Source organism: Mustela putorius, unplaced genomic scaffold, assembly GCF_011764305.1.
Source record: "Mustela putorius furo isolate JIRA1106 unplaced genomic scaffold, ASM1176430v1.1 tig00000870_pilon_pilon_pilon, whole genome shotgun sequence".
NCBI lineage: Eukaryota > Metazoa > Chordata > Mammalia > Carnivora > Mustelidae > Mustela > Mustela putorius.
Window position 1 is genome coordinate 1,009,699 of NW_025421503.1, and position 22,014 is coordinate 1,031,712.

The window sequence follows — 22,014 nt, forward strand, 5'->3', positions numbered from 1 at the left end:
GTGAAAAAAATCTTTATGTGTTTTTCTTTGACTTTTTTTTTGGGGGGGGGGGGATTAGTGTTTTTATATTCTTTGGCAAAATAACCAGTAGTAGATTTACTGGATCAAATGGTAATTTTATTCTTAATTTTTGGATGATCCCCCATGCAATCCTCCTCAGTGGCTGCACCAGTTTTTATTACCAAAAACTGTATATTAGGGTTCCTTTTTCTCCACATCTTCACCAACACAATTTTATTTTTGTGTTTTTGATTTTAGCTATTAATATAGGAATGAGGTGATATCTCACTGTGGTTTTATTTTAAGATTCTTATTTATTTTAGAGAGAGAGTGAGAGAGAGAGAGAGAGTGGGGAGAGAGAGAGAGAGGGAGAGAGTGAATCTCAACCAGACTAGCCACTGAGTTCAGAGCTCAATGTGGGGATTCAATTTCATGACCCTGAAATCATAACCGGAGATGAAAACAAGAGACAGACACCTAACTGACTGAGCCTCCAAGGTACTCCTCACTGGGATTTTGATTTGCATTTCCCTTATGATGAGTATTGTTGAACATATTTTTATATCTGTTAATCGTAAGGATGTCTTCTTGGGAGATATGTCTGTTCATTTCTGCCCATTTATCACTGGAATATTTTTTGAGGGATTGAGTTTTATAAGTTTTTATGTATTTTTGATACTAAGCCTTAATCAGATATGTCATTTCCAAATATCTTCTCCTGTTCAGTAAGTTGTATTTTAGATTAATTTTTGGTGCTTCTTTTGTTGTGCAGAAGTTTTGTTTTTGTTTTTGTTTTGATGTGGTCCCAAAAGTTTATTTTTGCTTTTGTTTTCCTTGCCTCAGGAGTAATATATAGCAAAACGTTGTATGGCCGATGTCAGAGAAATTACTGCCTGTGCCCTCATCTAGGAGTTTTATGGCTTCAGGTCCTACATTTAGATTTTATTCCAGTTGGATTTTATTTTTGTGTATGATGTGAAAATGTGGTTCAGTTTCATTTTTTTCTCTTTCATTCAGCCACCCCATTTTCCTAACACCATTTGTTGAAGAGAATTTTTTCTATTGTATATACTCGCCACATTTGTCATAGATTGACCATATAATCATTAGTTTATTTCTGGGGATTATATATACAGCTTGGCTGCATATCTTGAAAGCTAGGACTCTAATACTTCGTGTTTCATTCTTTTTCAAGATATCTTTGGCTATTCAAAGACTTTTTTGTTGTTGTTTTCATATTACTGTTAAAACTATTTATTCTAGTACTGTGGAAACTGCAGTTAGTATTTTGGTAAGGGTTGCATTAAATCTGTAGATTGCTTTGTGTAGTATGCTCATTTTAACAATATTTGCTCTTCCAATCTGCGAGCATGGAATATCTTTTCATTCACCTTGTTTTCACTTTCTTTCATCAAAGTTTTATAGTTTTCAGAGTTCAGGCCTTTCATCTCGTTGGTTAAGTTTATTCCTAGACATTTTATTATTTTAGGTTCAATTTTAAATGGGGTTATTTTCTTAAGTTCACTTTCTGCTATTTTATTATTAGTATATAAAAAAGCAATGGATTTGTTTGTATTCATTTTGTATCCTGTGATCTTATGTATTTGTTTAGCAATACAAGTAGTTTAGCAAAACGAGTAGCTTTTTTTTTTTTTAATGGAGTCTTTAGGGTTTTCTGTATGTACTATCATGTCATCTGCAAATAGTGAGAACTTTACTTCACCCTGAGTGATTTAGTTGTCTTATTTTTTTCTCTTTATGATTGCTGTAGGTCGCACTTCCAATACTGTGTTGAATAAAAGTGTTAAGAGTGGGCTTGTCTTGTCTTAGGGAAATTCTCCGACTTTTTCCCAATGAATAAGATGTTAGCTGTGGGTTTTCCATATATGGCCTTCATTATGTTGAGGTATGTTCCCTCTAAATCTACTTTGCTAAGGGTTTTTACCATGAATTGATGCTGCAACTTGTCAAAAATTTTTTTTGCATCTATTGAAATAATCATGTAATTTTTAATTTTTTTCTCTTATGTGATCTATCACATTGATAAATTTGTAAACATTGAACCACCATTTCATCTTTGGAATAAATGTCACTTAATTGTGGTGATGCTTTTTTAAATGTATTTTTTGGTTTCAGGTTACTAGTATTTTTGCATCTAAGTTCAGAGTTCATCAGAGATACCATCCTGTAGCTCTCTCTCTCCCTCTGTGTCTCTCCCTCAGTCTTTATCTGGTTTTGGTATCAGGGTAATGCTGCTGTCATACAATGGTTTCAGAATCTTTCCATCCTCTACTTGTTAGAGCAATTTGAGAAGTATAGGTATTATCTCTTCACATGTTTGGTAGAATTCACCTGTAAAACCATCTAGTCCTGGACTTGAATTTGTTGGGAAATTATTATTATTATAATTATTATTATTATTATTGATTCAGTTTCATCGGTGCTAATCAGTCTGTTCAAATTTTCTATTTCTTCTTTGTTCAGTTCTGGGAGATTATATGTTTCTAGGAATATATCTATTTCTTCCAGGTTTTCCAATTGGTTGGCATTTTTTTTTTCATAGTATTATTTTACACTCCTTTCTATTTCTGTCATGCTAATTATTATTTCGTATCTTTCATTTCTTAATTTATTTGAATTCTCTGTCTGTTTTTTATGAATGTGGCTAAGATTGTATCAATTTTGTTGACATTTTCAAAGAACCAGGTCCTGGCTTCATTGATTTATACTATTATTAATTGCTATTGTTTTTTAGTTTCTATTTAATCTATTATTGCTTTAATTTTTGTTATTTGCTTTTGCATTTTGTTTTTTCTTCATTTACTAGCTCCTTTGGGTGCAAGTCAAGTAGTTTATTTTAGATTTTTATTGTTGTTATTGTTGCTATTTGGGTTAAGATTGTATTGCTGTGAACTTCCTTCTTACAACATTTGCTGCATCCCTAAGATTTTTGATCATTATGCTATCTTTTTCTTTTGACCCCATGGGTTTTCTGATATCCTCTTTGATTTTCTGGTTGATCCATTTGTTGTTTAGTAGCATATTATTTAACCACCACATATTTTTGTTCTTTTCAGATTATTTTTTTGTGGTTGATTTCTAGTGTCACAGCATTGTGGTTAGAACGCTGCATGGTATGACTTCAATCTTTTTGAGTTTATTGAGACATATTTTGTGGTCTAATATATGATCTGTTTTGGAGAGTACTCCCATGTGCACTTGAAAAGCATAGGTACTCTGATGATTTAGGATGGAATATTCTAAATATACCTATTATATCTATCTGATCCAGTGTGTCATTCAAAGTCACTGTTACCATGTTGATTTTCTGTTTGGATAATATACCCATTGGAGTAAGTAGGGTGTTAAATTCCCCTACTATTACTGTGTTATTACCAATTACTTCCTTTATGTATGTTATTAACTGTTTTATGTATTTGGTACTTCCATGTTGGGTGCATAGTTATATTGTGATATCTTCTTGGTCGATTGTTCCTTTAATGATTATGTCATGTCCTTCTTTGTGTCTTATTACAGTGTTTGTTTTAAAGTATATTATGTCTGATATAAGTAAGCCTACCCTGGTGTCCTTTTCACTTCCATATGCATGATAAATGTTTTTCCATCTTTTCACTTTCAATCTCTGTGTGTCTTCAGGTCTGAAATGAGTTTCTTATAGGCAGACTATAGATGGGTCTTGCTGTTTTACCCATTCTTCACCCTATGCCTTTGGATGCAGTGCTTAGTTCATTAAGATTCAAACTAATTATTGTTAGGTATGTACTTATGACATTCTGTTATTTGTTTTATGGTTGTTTTTGTAGTTCTTCTTTGTTCCTTTATTCTCCCTCTCCTCTCACTGTTTGTTGGTTTTATTGATATATTTGTGTTCTTTTTTTTCTGTATTTTTAAATATCTGTTACTAGTTTTTGATTTACTATTACAAGTAGATTAACATATAACATCTTATGCACATAGCAGTCTATATTAAGGTGATAGTCACTTTAGTTTGTACCTATTCTTTATTCCTTTCCCCCTTATGTTTTTGGTCTATGTTGTCATACTTCACATTCTTTTATTTTGTAAATCCCAGGACTGATTTTTATAGATATGCTTAATTTTAATGCTTTTGTCCTCCCTACATTTTTACTCCTGCTTATGGTCTTTCTTTACCATTTTAATATTTATTGTATCACTGGTTTGTCATGAATTTCTTAACTTAACTTTAATTTCTCTGAAACTATCTGTCCTCCTATTTTAAAAGATAGTCTTGCTGGATAGACTATTCTTGATTTCAGGTTTTGTCTTGTTTTTGTTTTTATTTCCCCCCCTTTTCATTATTGTGAATATATCATGTCACTTTCTTCTGGTCTACAAAGTTTCTGCTGAAAAATCCACAGATAGCCTTATGGATTCCTTTGTAACTGATTTCTCTTGCTGCTTTAAAAATTCTCTCTTGGGGTGCCTGGGTGGCTCAGTCAGTTAAGCATCTGCCTTTAGCTCAGGTCATGATCCCAGGATCAAGTACCTTGTTGGGGGGACTTTGCTGAGCAGGGTGCCTGCTTCTCCCTCTCCCTCTGCCTGCAGCTCACCCTGCTTGTGCTCTCTCTTGCTCTCTCTTTCTGTGTGTCAAATAAATTTTTAAAAATCTTTTAAAAATAAATAAAAATTCTCTCTTAATCTATACTTTTTTGTAATTTTAATTACTATGAGTCTTTTTGTGGACCCCCCCAATAAGTTTTCTACCCCCTTTTCTCTCTTCTCCTTCTGGGATCCCTATAATGCAAATGTTATTATAGCTGATGATGTTTCTGAGTTACCTTAATAGTTTTTTTTCTCTCTCCTGTTTTGCTTGATTGCTTTGTCATTACTCTTACAAGTCACTGATCTGCTGCTTACTTTTATCTGTGATGTATTGCATCTTCTGTGTTTATAATTTCAGTTATTGAGTACTTCATCTCTGATTGGTTCCTTTTATGTTTTCTTTCTCTGTGTTGAGGGTTTCATTGAGGTGTCCTCAATTATTTACTCAAATACAGTGATTATCTTTATAACCATTATTTTAAATTCTTCTATCGGTGATAGAGGGAGAAGGACAGAGAGTCTGAAGCACACTCCTACTGAGTACAAGCCTTATCCCCAGACCTTGAGGGAAATCATGACTTGAGCCGAAACTAAAAATCAGATGTTTAACCAACTGAGCCACGCAGGCACCCCACCTAGGAGAGTTTTAAAATACAGACTTCATTAAGCCACACCCAGAAATTCTTCTTCAAGGATCTAAGAGCATTTGTAAGGCATGTTCACATTTATTTTTATTTTGATGTTCACATCTAGTTAAGGACAACTAGATTAGATTTTTTTTTAAAACTAATGTATCCAAAATGTTTCCTAAGTAAGTTGGTAGTAATTTAATGATGAGTATGGACTAGGCTTTATGCTGTGCTGGATACTAGAGCTTTACTTAGGAAATGAACATAGATTTGACACAAATATAAATACAAGTTAAATTAAGTAGTTACTCATAAAAATAAAAAGTTACATTTACTAACTTGATAATTAAAATCAGTTAAAAAATAAAGTTCCAAGATATATGTGTATATGAGTACAATCTCAGAATTACCAATGGTCACAACTCATTGTCCCTGAAAACTAGTAATGATGTAAAATTTTCAAAGCAAATTACACCATATCCTCAGTAAACATCATGATTATTGTCTAATTCAATGGGTACTTTTTGAATGGAAAATATTATAGAGTAATTTTTCCTGTGTGTAGAAACAATTCAAAATGCATATCAGCACGTATCTGACCTTTTCAGATATCATTATATGTTTTAAGTTCTGAGAACATTAAAAAGTTGTTGTGTTTCATTTTTTTCAAAACTTATTTAGTATGTGTAGAAAATAAGTGAGTTTCTACTTGTTTAGACACTTTCATTAGAGGATGAGGGAGCTGGTTTGATTTATTCTATAAAAATTTAATTAATTTTAGATTTTGTCAAATTTGTGTTTTTATTGTAGCTTTTGATCCGTGGTTTATTTTTCTTTAAGTTTCTGGTGAAAAATATACCTTTTTAAAAATAATTTCACTTAGGGTTGGGGAACTGTGTGTGATTTATAAGCAGACATTCTTAAAAAATGGACCAGGTCAGTGAATGCATAACATTTCTCAAAGTGTTGGTTGCAGCCCAAGATGGTGATATAGGAACACCCTGAACTCACCTCCTCCATGGAAAACACCAAATTACCCTTATTTATAGAACAATTACTCCTGAAGAAAAACTAAGGGCTGATTGAACCGTTTCCACACAAAGATATAGAGAATGGCAAAGAGGACAACAGAAGAGATGGAGATACATTAAAAAATGGGAACCCTCACCCCTGATGCTGTGTACAACAGTAGAGAAGGATAGTACTGAGGGATCAAGAAGAGATTCCTTTCCCCTGGACACAGGGGAAAAAAGGCATGCTTTAACAGACCTATAACCCTGAAGCAAATAACACATTATATATTAATTAAAAAAAAAGAAGAATTGACAAAAACAAATAAAAATAAATTAAAAAACAACTAGTAGGTTCCATTTTAGTTTTGTTGATTATTATCTAAGGAATGGGAGAAGATAATCAGAAATTACATATCAGATAAAAGGCTAGTTTCCAAAATCTATACAGAATTTATCAAACTCAAAAGCCCAAAACAAAAAATCCAGTCAAGAGATGGGCAGAAGACATGGACAGACTTTTATTTTTTTCTCCAAAGACATACAAATGGCTAAAGACACATGAAAAAGTGTTCAATTTCAATCAACATCAGGGAAATACAAATAAAAACCACAGGGAAATACCATTTCACACTGGTCAGAATGGCTACAGTTAGCAACTTAGGAAACAACAGATGTTGACTGATATAGAGAATAACAGAAGATATAGAAAAAGGGGGACCCTCTTACTTATGCTGCTGGTGGGAATGCAACCTAGTGCCACCCCTGTGGAAAACAGTATGGAGTTTCCTCAAAAAGTTAAAAATAAAACTACCATAGGACCCAGCAATTTCACTACTAGGTATTTATCCTAAGGATACAAAAATAGTGATTCAAAGAGACACCTGAACTCCCAATATTTATAGTACCAATGTCTATCCACAAAGGCCAAAATATGGGAAAAAACAGATGTCCATTGACAGATGAATGGATAAAGAACAGGTGGTCTGTATATACAATGGAATATTACTCAGCCATCAAAAAGAATGAAATCCTGCCATTTGCAAAGACATGGATGGAATTAGATGTTATTAAGCTAAGCAAGTATAAAGTTAAAGTATAAGTGTAAATCAGTTATACTAAGACAAATACCATATGACTTCACTCATATGTGATATTTAAGAAACAAATCAGATGAACATAGGGGAAAAGAAGAAAAAAATAAAACAAGATAAGAACAGAGAAGGAGGCAAACCATGAGACTCTTCATTAGAAGGAACAAACAGGGTTGCTGGAGGGAAGTGGTGGGTGGATGGGATAATTGGGTGATGGGCACTTGATATCATAAGCACTGGGTGTTATAGGCAACTGATGAATTACTAAATTTTACCCCTGAAAATAATAATACTATAATACTGTATGTTAACTAAAATGAATTTTTTTAAAGATTTTATTTATTTATTTGACAGATAGAGATCACAAGTAGGCAGAGAGGCAGGCAGAGAGAGAGGAGGAAGCAGACTCCCTGCTGAGCAGAGAGCCCAATGCGGGGCTCGATTCCAGAACCCTGAGATCATGGCTTGAGCCAAAGGCAGTGACTTAACCCACTGAGCCACCCAGGTGCCCCAACTAAACTGAATTTAAATTTAAAAAAGGGACACCTGGATGGCTCAGCTGGTTAAGCCGCTGCCTTCAGCTCAAGTTATGATCCCATGGTCCTGGGATCGAGTCCCACATCGGGCTCCTTGCTCAGCAGGGAGTCTGCTTCTCTCTCTGCCTCTGCCTGCTTGTGTGCACTCTCTCTCTCTCTCTCTGACAAATAAATAAATAAAATCTTTTTTAAAAACCAGCAGTATCTGGAACTGCTAAAAAAAAGAAATAAAGAAAGTAAGTGAGCAACTAGTATATAAAAGTGACTACACTAGAACTCCACCAAATGGCAAAGGAGCTGCAGGAATGTTCTCCAAGTCAGAGGGACTAGAGAACAACACAGTTTATTTTTGCACTCCACCTTAAAAGCCCATACCAAGGTGGGGTCCAGACTCCATAACTAGTTGGTGTGGTTGACACAACAAGCTTGTAACTTCAGTGAGCTCAGGGTTCACAAGCTCACACCACTTTTAGTTGAGCTGGGGCACAAGAAAAATGCTGCTGTTTAAAAGGGTCCACAGAAGCTGTGGAAATGTTCTCTCACCCCCACATTAAACTCCCAGACTGGAATAAAGTCCAGTCCCACACAGTGAGCTTACAATCTCAGCTGGTTCAGTGTATACAAGCCAAATCAGCCACATTTTTTTGTCCTGTTTTCTTTTTGTTCTTTTTTGTATTCTTTAACATTTTTATTTTTATTTTTTTCTTTTACTATTTTTTTCTTTCTTTAGAAGCTGCAGTTCAAATGAGCAACTATAATAGAAAAAAGTTAGCCTGAGAATGCTGCCAAATGATAGGAGAGCTTGTTGGAATGCTTTCCAGATGGTAGGGATGAACATGCATAATCTAAACTCTTCCTTTACTTTGAAAGCACACACCAGTGCAGTCTGAGAACCCTAACTGACCTGCCACTTCAATGAATCCTGGGTCTCAGCAGCAGATTAGCAGATATAGAAGAATATATCAATGATCTGGAAGGCAGGGCAATGTAAAATACTCAAACTAAAGGACCAGAAGAGAAAGAAAAATGTAATTTGAGAATAAGTTAAAGGAACTCTTAGACAACATAAAGGAAACAAATTCTCACCTTATAGAAGCCCCAGAAGAAGAAAAGAGAGAGAAAAGGATAGGAAAAAAGTATTTGAAGAAATAATACTGAAACATTCCCTAACACAGGGAAGGAAATAGAGACCCAATCCAAGAAACACTGAGAATTCCACACAAGATGACCCCAAAAATGTCCACACCATGACAAGATAATTAAAATGTCAAAAGTTAAAGATAGAGAACCTTAAAACAGTAAGAGAGAAGCGAAAAGTTACCGACAAGGGAAAACCCAAGGCTTCAGCAGAATCTTTGCAGGCCTGGAAGGAATGGAATGACATATTCAAAAGGCTGAGAGGAAATACCTACAACCAAGGATACTCTACCTGACAAGATTATTCAGATTTGATGGAGAGATAAAGAATTTCCACAAAAAATAAAAGAGTTTATCACAAATAAACCAGTTATATAAAAAAAATTATAAAGGGACTTTAAAGTGAAAAAAAAGTGACCCTAATTAGACATAAGAAAATTACTAATAAAAACATAAAAAGACTTGAATATATATATTCACATATAAATAATATATAAATAATTATTATATATATGACCATGTACATATATATAAAACATGGAAGAAGGAGTAAAAAAGAAGGGAAAAGAGAAAAATAAATTAGTTTTTAAAAGTCTTTGAACTTAAATGACAACAAAATTAATATAGATTGCTATTTATATAGGATTTTTTATATGAACCTCATAACAAACACAAACCCAAAACCTATGATAGATATATAAAAAACAAAGAGAATGGAAGACAAATGTAAGACTATAAAAACTAGGAATAAAAAAGAAAGAAAACAAGAGAAGAAGAAAGGAAAAAAGAAGAATTGCAAAAAGAACCAGAAAACAATTAACAAAATGAAAATAAGTACATGTCAAGAATTACTTTAAAATTAAATGACTTAAATTATTTAATCAAAGACATAGGATGGTGGAATGGATAAAAAATAAACCTAACGTCTGTATATGCTGCTGACAAGAGACAGACTTCAGACCTATAGATAAAGAGACTGAATGTGAAGGGATTAAAAAAACACACATACTAAGCAAATGGAAACAAAAGAAAAGGTAGTGATACTGAAGTCAGAAAAAATAGACTTTATTTATTTGCTTATTGAAAAATAGACTTTAAAACAAAGACTTTTTACAAAAGACAAAAGGAAAACTTTACATAATGATACTCCAACAGGAGGCTACAACAATTATAAAATCTACAGAACCAACAGTGAAGGACCTAAATACATAAAATAAATATTAACAGAAATAAAAGGAAAAATTGATGACAATGCATTATAGTAAGATACTTTCCACCCCACTTATATCAATGGATAGATCACCTGGGCAGAAAATCAACAAAGAAATAATGTCTTTGAATGACACATTGGGCAGGATCATCATAAGAGGTATATACAGAACATTCCATCCAAAAACAATAGAATATCCATTATTTTCAAGTGTGCATGAATGTTCTCCAGAGTGGGTCGCATGTTAGGACACAAAACAAGCCTCAATAATTATAAGAAGATTGAAATCATACCATGCATCTTTTCCAATCACAACAGCATGAAACTAGAAATCTATCACAAGAGAAAAGACTAGAATAGACAACAAACATGGAGACTAAACAACATGACACTAAAGAGCCAATGAGTTCAACAGTCAAGGAAGAAATTAAAAGTAAGTAAATGGAGAAAAATGAAAATGAAAACACAAAATCTGTGGGACACAGTAAAATCACTTCTAAGTAGGAAATATATTGGGATACAGACCTATCTAAACAAACAAGAAAAGGTTCACATAAACAGTTAAACCTTACATATAAAGGAGCTAGGAAAACAAACACACAAAAATCCCAAGGTGAGTAAAAGGAAGGAAATAACAATGGTCAGAGGAACTAATAGCATAGAAACTAAAAAGAAAAAAAAAAGGAAAAAGAAAAAAATTAATGAAACCAAGGCCTGGTTCTTTAAAAGGATAAACAAAATTGATAAATCCATAGCCAGAGTCATCAAGAAAAGAGAGAGAGAGAGAGAAAGTACCCAAATAAATAAAATAAGAAATGAGAGAGGAGAAGTAGCAAGTGACTCAAGAGAAATTAAAGAATTATAATTGAATACTATAAAAATTTAAGTATAACAAATTAGACAATGTAGACGACATGGAAAAATTACTATAAACATAGATTTGAGGGTCTATTTCTGGGCTCTCTATGCTGTTCCATTGATCTATGTGTCTGTTTTTGTGCCAGTACCATGCTGTCTTGATGATGACAGCTTTGTAATAGAGCTTGAAATCCGGAATTGTGATGCCACCAACGTTGGCTTTCTTTTTCAATATCCCTTTAGCTATTCGAGGTCTTTTCTGGTTCCATATAAATTTTAGCATTATTTGTTCCATTTCTTTGAAAAAGATAGATGGTACTTTGATAGGAATTGCATTAAATGTGTAGATTGCTTTAGGTAGCATAGACATTTTCACAATATTTATTCTTCCAATCCAGGAGCATGGAACATTTTTCCATTTCTTTGTGTCTTCCTCAATTTCTTTCATGAGTACTTTATAGTTTTCTGAGTATAGATTCTGTGTCTCTTTGGTTAGGTTTATTCCTAGGTATCTTATGGTTTTGGATGCAATTGTAAATGGGATTGACTCCTTAATATCTCTTTCTTCTGTCTTGCTGTTGGTGTAGAGAAATGCAACTGATTTCTGTGCTTGATTTTATATCCTGACACTTTACTGAATTCCTGTATAAGTTCTAGCAGTTTTGGAGTGGAGTCTTTTGGGTTTTCCACATAGAGTATCATATCATCTGTGAAGAGTGATAATTTGACTTCTTCTTTGCCGATTTGGATGCCTTTAATTTCCTTTTGTTGTCTGATTGCTGAGGCTAGGACCTCTAGTACAATGTTGAATAGCAGTGGTGATAATGGACATCCCTGCCGTGTTCCTGACCTTAGCGGAAAAGCTTTCAGCTTTTCTCCATTGAGAATGATATTTGCGGTGGGTTTTTCATAGATGGCTTTGATGATATTGAGGTATGTGCCCTCTATCCCTACACTTTGAAGAGTTTTGATCAGGAAGGGATGCTGTACTTTGTCAAATGCTTTTTCAGCATCTATTGAGAGTATCATATGGTTCTTGTTCTTTCTTTTATTGATGTGTTGTATCACATTGACTGATTTGCGGATGTTGAACCAACCTTGCAGCCCTGAAATAAATCCCACTTGGTCGTGGTGAATGATCTTTTTAATGTACTGTTGAATCCTATTGGCTAGTATTTTGTTGAGTATTTTCGCATCTGTGTTCATCAAGGATATCGGTCTATAGCTCTCTTTTTTGGTGGGATCCCTGTCTGGTGTTGGGATGAAGGTGATGCTGGCCTCATAAAATGAGTTTGGAAGTTTTCCTTCCATTTCTATTTTTTGGAACAGTTTCAGGAGAATAGGAATTAGTTCTTCTTTAAATGTTTGGTAGAATTCCCCCGGGAAGCCGTCTGGCCCTGGGCTTTTGTTTGTTTGGAGATTTTTAATGACTGTTTCAATCTCCTTACTGGTTATGGGTCTGTTCAGGCTTTCTATTTCTTCCTGGTTCAGTTGTGGTAGTTTATATGTTTCTAGGAATGCATCCATTTCTTCCAGATTGTCAAATTTATTGCCGTAGAGTTGCTCATAGTATGTTCTTATAATAGTTTGTATTTCTTTGGTGTTAGTTGTGATCTCTCCTCTTTCATTCATGATTTTATTTATTTGGGTCCTTTCTCTTTTCTTTTTGATAAGTCTGGCCAGGGGTTTATCAACTTTATTAATTCTATCGAAGAACCAGCTCCTCGTTTCGTTGATTTGCTCTATTGTCTTTTGGATTCTATTTCATTGATTTCTGCTCTGATCTTTATGATTTCTCTTCTCCTGCTGGGCTTAGGGTTTCTTTCTTGTTCTTTCTCCAGCTCCTTTAGGTGTAGGGTTAGGTTGTGTACCTGAGACCTTTCTTGTTTCTTGAGGAAGGCTTGTACCGCTATATATTTTCCTCTCAGGACTGCCTTTGTTGTATCCCACATATTTTGAACCGTTGTATTTTCATTATCATTTGTTTCTATGATTTTTTTCAATTCTTCTTTAATTTCCCGGTTGACCCATTCATTCTTTAGAAGGATACTATTTAGTCTCCATGTATTTGGGTTCTTTCCAAACTTCCTTTTGTGGTTGAGTTCTAGCTTTAGAGCATTGTGGTCTGAAAATATGCAGGGAATGATCCCAATCTTTTGATACCGGTTGAGTCCTGATTTAGGACCGAGGATGTGATCTATTCTGGAGAATGTTCCATGTGCACTAGAGAAGAATGTGTATTCTGTTGCTTTGGGATGAAATATTCTGAATATATCCGTGATGTCCATCTGGTCCAGTGTGTCGTTCAAGGCCTTTATTTCCTTGCTGATCTTTTGCTTGGATGACCTGTCCATTTCAGTGAGGGGAGTGTTAAAGTCCCCTACTATTATTGTATTATTGTTGATGTGTTTCTTTGATTTTGTTATTAATTGGTTTATATAGTTGGCTGCTCCCACGTTGGGGGCATAGATATTTAAAATTGTTAGATCTTCTTGTTGGACAGACCCTTTGAGTATGATATAGTGTCCTTCCTCATCTCTTATTATAGTCTTTGGCTTAAAATCTAATTGATCTGATATAAGGATTGCCACTCCTGCTTTCTTCTGATGTCCATTAGCATGGTAAATTCTTTTCCACCCCCTCACTTTAAATCTGGAGGTGTCTTCGGGCTTAAAATGAGTTTCTTGGAGGCAACATATAGATGGGTTTTGTTTTTTTATCCATTCTGATACCCTGCGTCTTTTGACAGGGGCATTTAGCCCATTCTCATTCAGGGTAACTATTGAGAGATATGAATTTAGTGCCATTGTATTGCCTGTAAGGTGACTGTTACTGTATATGGTCTCTGTTCCTTTCTGATCTACCACTTGTAGGCTCTCTCTTTGCTTAGAGGACCCCTTTCAATATTTCCTGTAGAGCTGGTTTGGTATTTGCAAATTCTTTCAGTTGTTGTTTGTCCTGGAAGCTTTTAATCTCTCCTTCTATTTTCAATGATAGCCTAGCTGGATATAGTATTCTGGGCTGCATGTTTTTCTCGTTTAGTGCTCTGAAAATATCATGCCAGCTCTTTCTGGCCTGCCAGGTCTCTGTGGGTAAGTCAGCTGCCAATCTAATATTTTTACCATTGTATGTTACAGACCTCTTTTCCCGGGCTGCTTTCGGGATTTTCTCTTTGTCACTGAGACTTGTAAATTTTACTATTAGGTGACGGGGTGTGGGCCTATTCTTATTGATTTTGAGGGGCGTTCTCTGAACCTCCTGAATTTTGATGCTCATTCCCTTTGCCATATTGGGGAAATTCTCCCCAATAATTCTCTCCAGTATACCTTCTGCTCCCCTCTCTCTTTCTTCTTCTTCTGGAATCCCAATTATTCTAATGTTGTTTCGTTTTATGGTGTCACTTATCTCTCGAATTCTCCCCTCGTGGTCCAGTAGCTGTTTGTCTCTCTTTTGCTCAGCTTCTTTATTCTCTGTCATTTGGTATTCTATATCACTAATTCTTTCTTCTGCCTCATTTATCCTAGCAGTTAGAGCCTCCATTTTTTATTGCACCTGATTAATAGCTTTTTTGATTTCAACTTGGTTAGATTTTAGTTCTTTTATTTCTCCAGAAAGGGCTTTTATATCTCTCGAGAGGGTTTCTCTAATATCTTCTATGCCTTTTTCGAGCCCGGCTAGAACCTTGAGAATTGTCATTCTGAACTCTAGATCTGACATATTACCGAGTCTGTATTGATTAGGTCCCTAGCCTTCGGTACTGCCTCTTGTTCTTTTTTTTGTGTTGAATTTTTATGTCTTGTCATTTTATCCAGATAAGAGTAAATGAAGGGGCAAGTAAAATACTAAAAGGGTGGCAACAACCCCAGGAAAATATGCTTTAACCAAATTAGAAGAGATCCAAAATCGTGAGTGGGGAGAAAGGGGATAAAAAGAGGTTCAAAAAGGAAGAAAGAAAAAAGAAAAAGAAAAAAAAGAAAAGAAAAGAATTTTTTTAAAAAAGAAAACACCTAAGAAAAATGTAAAAAAGAAAAAATATATATATTAGATAAACTAGTAAAAAATCGTTAAAAAAGAAAATGTAACAGTTAAAAAAAAATTTTACCCGAAGGCGAGAAGAAAAAAAAAAAATGAAAAAGAAAAAATTAAATTAACTGCAAGACTAAAAAAAAAAATCACAGGAAAAAAGCCATGAGTTCCGTGCTTGGCTTTCTCCTCCTCTGGAATTCTGCTGCTCTCCTTGGTATTGAAACCGCACTCCTTGGTAGGTGAACTTGGTCTCGGCTGGATATCTTGTTGATCTTCTGGGGGAGGGGCCTGTTGTAGTGATTCTCAAGTGTCTTTGCCCCAGGCGGAATTACACCGCCCTTACCCGGGGGCCGGGGTGAGTAATCCGCTCGGGTTTGCTTTCAGGAGCTTTCGTTCCCTGAGCGCTTTCCGTAGAGTTCCGGAGGACGCGAATACAAATGGCGGCCTCCTGGTCTCGGGCCAGAGGAGCTGAGAGCCTAGGGCCCCACTCCTCAGTGCGCCCTCAGAGAACAGCGCCCAGTTACTCCCGTCTGCCTGACCTCTGGCCGCGCTCCGAGCTCACCGAGCCTGTGACCGGTTCAAGGTAACACCGAGCTGTGAGCTTACTGTCGGCTCTGTCTCTGCAGCCGGCTTTCCCGTTCCAATACCCGCAAGCTCTGCGACACTCAGACACCCCTGATCCTTCTGTGACCCTGCGGGACCTGAGGCCACGCTGACCCCGCGTGGGCTTCGCCCTGGTTTAGCCTCTGCAGCGATGTCCCTCAGCGGAACAGACTTTTAAAAGTCCTGATTTTGTGCACCGTTGCTCCGCCGCTTGCCGGGAGCCGGCCCCTCCCCCCGGGGTCTATCTTCCCGTCGCTTTGGATTCACTTCTCCGCCGGTCCTACCTTTCAGAAAGTGGTTGATTTTCTGTTTCCAGAATTGCTGTTCTTCTTCTCTTCGATCTGCCGATGGATTTTCAGGTGTTTGCAATCTTTAGATAAGCTATCTAGCTGATCACCTGCTAGCTGAAGCAGTCTCAGCTTGCTACTTCTCCGCCATCTTGACTCCTCCCCCCTATATTTACATTTATATATATTCATATTGTATTCATATATACATATACTTCTATTCATACATATTTCTCAATATATGTATATATATATATACATATATATTACATCTTTTTTTTTTTAGATTTTATTTATTTGACAGAGACCACAAGTAGGCAGAGAGGCAGATGGGGGGTGGGGGAAGCAGACTCCCTGCTGAGCAAGAGAGCCTGATGTGGGGCTCGATCCCAGGACCCTGAGATCACAACCTGAGCTGAAGGCAGAGACTTAACCCATTGAGCCACCCAGGCACCCCTATACTACATCTTCTTTAGCCATGCATCTATGGATGGACAGTTGGGTTGCTTCTGTATCTTAGCTATCATAAATAATGTTGCAGTAAATATAGTGGTTCATAAAGTTTTTTTTTAATATTTTATTTATTTATTTGATAGAGAGAGATCACAAGCAGGCAGAGAGGCAGGCAGAGGGAGAGGGAGAAGTAGGATCCCTGCTGAGCAGAGAGCCTGACATGGGGCTCGATCCCAGGACCCTGGGATCATGACCTGAGCTGAAGGCAGAGGCTTAACCCACTGAGCCACCCAGGCGCCCCTCATGTGGCTTTTTAAATTAACATGTTTTCCTCAAGTAAACACCCAAAAGTGGAATTACTGCATCATTTGGTACTTCTATTTTTAGTTTTTGGAGGAATCTCTATGTTGTTTTCCACAGTAGCTGCAGCAGTTTGCATTCCTACCAACAGAGCACAAATGTTTCCTTGCTGCACATCCTCACAGACACTTATTTTTTTGTCTTTTGATACCAGGCATTCTCACTGGTATATTATATTTTATTGTATTGTATTATATTATATTGTATTATAATCATACCATATCATATTACAAATAATATTATTATATCATTGACATACTATTATTATTAGTTATTATTAACTATAGCACAAGTTTAATTGAAGCTTTTTTTTTAACAGGCAAGAAGTGAACATCAGAACAAATGATAATTCCATACCAAGTAAGAATTGAATCTTTAAAGTACAACATTATTTAGATTATATTTAAAATTATTTTAGGGACAAATGACTAGTATCTTCAATTCAATGTTATAAAACATAAAGCACACTGATTTTTTCTTAATATTTAAAAGAACCTATATTTAAAAAAGTAAAATAAAAGAGCCTATATTATATATAGGCTATATATTATGTGTAGCCTATATATTATATATATATATATTATGTATAGCCTATATATTATGTGTATATGTGTATGTGTGTGGGAATGTGTGTGTGTTTAAAATATTTCTGACCTTGGTGTGGGTTTGTACTAGCTATTTTATTTTATTTTATTATTATTTTTTAAGATTTTATTTATTTATTTTACAGAGATCACAAGTAGTCAGAGAGGCAGGCAGTTTGACAAACAGAGATCACAAGTAGTCAGAGAAGCAGGCAGAGATGGAGGCAGAGAGGGAGGGGGAGGCAGGTGCCCTGCTGAGCAGAAGGCCTGATGCCGGGCTTGATCCCAGGACCCTGGGATCATGACCTGAGCTGAAGGCAGAGGATTCACCCACTGAGCCACCCAGGCATCCCCGTACTAGCTATTTTAAAGTAAATAGTTTATTCTTCCTCATTATAAAAACCAACCTTAATTGTGTAAGTTTTCCTTTTGTTTAAAATTCACAATTATAAAACCCAGAGTACAGAAAAAATAGTCAAAATGATGAAAGTGGACATTTCATTTTGTTGAACAGCTACAACTTAGGGAAAGTTCTCCTTATATATTGAGCTGATATCTGCCTGCACTGATACAACTCTAACCCACTGGACCTAAGAATAGGGAAATAAATAGAATAAATAGAATTCTCTAACACTGTGATTAAGAGCATGGACTCTGAGCCAAACTATAGGTCTTTGAATCTCAGCTCTTCCACTTTATGATTTTTGGCAAGCAATTTAACTTCTCTCAGTCCTTCACTTTTGTACATTTATAAAATGGAAACAATTATAAATTATATCTAATTCAAAGGGTTGTTTTGATAATTAAATGTGCTTAAAACAGTCTGACAAATAATTAGCAGTATATAATTGTTAGCCGTTTCAGCTATTCTGTTATTACTACACTGTTATTGCTACTACACTTTCATATAATAGTTCTTTAGATATTTGAATGTACTGCCTATGAATGTACTGATCATGAACTAAAATCAGGATTTAGGTTTGTAACCCTGAATTCTGTGGCTTGGATATCATTAAGGTCGAGCACTAAAATAAATTATTAGATTTAATCAATAAAGACTTTCCTGACTATTTTGTGTTCTGCATTGTGCAACTATAGGGACTATAGGAGACATATTGTCTGCAACATAACCAGAGTGATATAAAGATAAGCCAAACTAGAGAAGATGATGGAGATATTTGAAAGGAAATATCAAATCTTTCTCTATTTTCCATTCCTACCATTTGTATTATTTCAACCACTATGCTTTAAGTGAAAATTGTGAAAACTAGTTTAATCTAGAAAATAAGGTTTTAACTTTATTTTAAAATAAAGTTTAAAATGTAATTTTAAACTTTAGTGCTAAATGGAGAAATCATCTTTTATTTTCCCTAATTGATATGCAAATAAACTATACAGTCCAGAGTGAAAAGCTATGCTTTAAGCTATAACTCATCTTAAACAATATATTTCTTCCTCAAGAATATTTCAGTGCTGATTAAAATCAATTAACTGTGAATTATTCATTGTCCTCACTCATTTTAGTCAATGAATCAAGTGGAAAATTATGGAATCAAGATTATTTTACTTTGACATTTCCCAAACCACTCCAGCCAGGTAGAAAAAGAAGATCAAGACCTTCAGGATCACAAATCTCAGTTCCTGTAAGTATTGAAAATGTCATTTTTAACTAAATCTAAGATTATATAATATACAAATATAAATTAAAATATGTAATTTGAATTTTATCTCTTTTTGGAAGCAATTTTTAAATTTATAATTACTGGTACAGATTACGTCTGTCTGTTTCAGATAAATTTTTATTTATTTCACCTTTACTTAATCCTCCTTTTCAAAGGCATTATAAAGTTAGCAGGCTATGTAAGCTACAGAACCTAATGCTGCTGCTAGTGGGATCTCTCAGGAAATATTTACTAGTTGCAAATACATCTAAACTGAATCTTAGAATATGAGCCAATGTTGATGAAGTTTCAGGGCCCCTCCATTTTCTTTAATCTGGCACTCAGGATACTAGATACTAGAACATTCAAGCTTTCTACCTCTTTTATAAAGTGCCATTATATTATTAATAAGGAAAAGAAAAAGCTAGCTTACAAAAAGAAGATGATGGAGATGTTTGAAAGGAAACGTCAAATCTTTCTCTTTTCCCATTCTTACTCTTCATATTATTTTAACTATTATAATTTAAGTGAAGTCTGATATCACCCATGGTAATATCAAAATGTGTTTCAAAAGCATCACCCAAAGCAGAATTACAGTTAATGCATTTATTCAGGTGCTGTTCATTACATCTGTAGTGGTCCAGGTTTCCTGCTACTCTTCATTGTCCTCCTTTAATTATATATGACCATTTCATTGACTGGTGATGTCCCTACTAAATAGTTAAAGTACTATAAAAGATAAATGCAAAAAAAAAAAGATAAATGCAAAATTGGTGTATGTTTTCACTTTGAGAACCAGATTGAACCAGATTTGACAGATTTGGGATTGAGACTTAAAAAAATTACATTATTGCTACACAAATTAATAGGATCAGATATTTATTTAATCTGTGTCCTTGTTTGGGGAAATAGTTCATACCAGGGCTCTCACAGGCTTGATTTCATCAGAGATGTTGAAAGCAGGAGTAAAAATCAAGCTAAGGCTTGAAGCCTACTGTTATCACAAGCATTGTCATGACAAACTGCAAGGGAGTCAGCTTATTTCTGAGCTAACTTGGGGATCAAAGGTACCCAATATGTTTTAAAAGATCTCTCCCACTATCAATAGTAACCCACTATCAATGGTAAGGATGGGCCCTTAAATATCATGGATCACTGTGGGCTTGCTCCAATCTCTGTATAAGTCATTGAGAATATCCTAAGGTTTTAAGTCATTTGGTTTCTAACATGGAGTTATCTCACATATGCAACACACACAGAATGTTGCAACTTTTTTTTTCCATTTTAAGTAGATGGTTAATGAAAAACTAGACAATTTTCATGTTTCACTATTAACAAGATATAACTTATTTTAAAATGTTTATCATTATTCTAAATAATCTTTTCAGGGACATGACAAAAGAAAATTAGAGGAAGTTCAGAAGCCAGCTCATATAAGGATAAGGCATTCTTTAAAAAAAAATTTCCAAAGGCCATCTGTTTGCTTAACTGTCAGGAGACAGGCTCCATTCAGAAACCCTTATACTCTTAAAGCCCATTATGAAAATGGAGAACCTAAAAAGTCCAAAGATGACAAAAAAGGAAGAACTTTGCAGAGAAATTCCAAGAAAAACAAAGGCCCACAAGAAAAAACTACACAATCTAAAATGGTAAATGATGAGAAACCTAAAAGAGGAAATCGAGCAGCTAAAACTCCATCAAAATCATCATATAACAGTGAGCTATCTAAGGATTCAAAGTCCAAATTAGAAATAAATCCAGAATCCATTGATTTTAAGACAGTCTCAATGTATCAAAAAAAAGGTAAGAGAGATTCAAAGAATTCCAAAGAGACAGATAACAAATTCACATGTGCAAAGAAGGATTCTAAGGACTCAAAGAACAATTCTGATGCCAAAGCACATATTTGTTCAAACAGTAGTTCAAGTATGGGTTTCATACTGTATTTGGAGGAGTCTGATGCTGAATCCATGAAGTGTGATATGTGGTTAAAGAATGACTCTCAGAATAATTCAAAGAAGACTTCAAAGAAGGACACAAAAAAGGATGCAAAGAAAAGCTCTGATGCTGAATCTGTAGACTCAATGGATGCAAAGAAAGGTTCAAAGAAGGCTAAGAAAGATTCAAAGAAAAGTGACAAGAAAAAGAAGGATGCAGTGTCTACTGATGCTGAAAGTGATTCTGAATTGGAGACAAAGAATTGGAAGAAAGATGAAAAGAAGGATAAGAAAGATTCAAAAAAAGAGGACAAGAAAAAGGATGCCAAGAAGGATGTAGTGTCTACTGATGCTGATTCTGAATCTGAATGGTATTCAAAAAAAGGTAAAAAAGATGAAAAAAATGAAAAGAGAAATTCAAAGAAAGACGACAAAAATAAATTTGCAATGAAGTCTGAGGAGTCCACTGAAACTGAATCTGACTGGGATAAATATCTGAAGGATAAATATGATTCAAAGAAGACTAAGAAAGACTCAAAGAAAGATTCCCAAAAACAGGATGCAAAGAAGGTCATAGAGTCTACTGATGCAGAATCTGATGAATTTTCCAGGAAACATTCAAAGAAGCCCGAGACATTGAAAAGTTCAGATGCTGAATCTGAAGAGTCAGTGTATAAACTTGGGGCTAAAAAGAGACTTGCTAACGAATCAGATGCTGCATCTACAGATTCAAAGAAGGAAAAATTGGAACTAAAGAGAGAATCCAAAATGTCATTCAAAAAGACTACATTCAAAGAAAAAGGGAAAAAAACAGGTCCAGGTAGAGTCCCTCCATCAAGAGAAAGACCACCACTACCTCCTTGTGAGCCTTTGCTACCATCACCCAAGATCAAACGTCTCTGTCAGAGCAAGATGCCTGCTGCTCCTCTAAAACCAAGATATGCTCCTTTGGTATGTTTACTGTGTTTTATTTTAGAAAAAAATGGACTAAAATGAAAAATATTTTAAAGGGTTGAATTTATATTTTCCTTAAGAGTAGTTCACT

The 22,014-nt window shown here is 35.0% G+C and overlaps 1 protein-coding gene across 2 annotated transcripts in view; it reads left to right on the forward strand.

The window, feature by feature from the left end:
- The window catches only part of CYLC1 (cylicin 1), a 101,995-nt gene that overhangs the window by 27,845 nt on the left and 52,136 nt on the right, over positions 1-22,014 (forward strand). For both annotated transcript variants that reach the window (XM_004776040.2, XM_004776041.3), the window contains exons 3-5: positions 17,107-17,147; positions 18,896-19,014; positions 20,421-21,920. In XM_004776040.2, the coding sequence (XP_004776097.1) occupies positions 17,107-17,147; positions 18,896-19,014; positions 20,421-21,920 (1,660 nt within the window). The remainder of the gene's footprint in view (positions 1-17,106; positions 17,148-18,895; positions 19,015-20,420; positions 21,921-22,014) is intronic.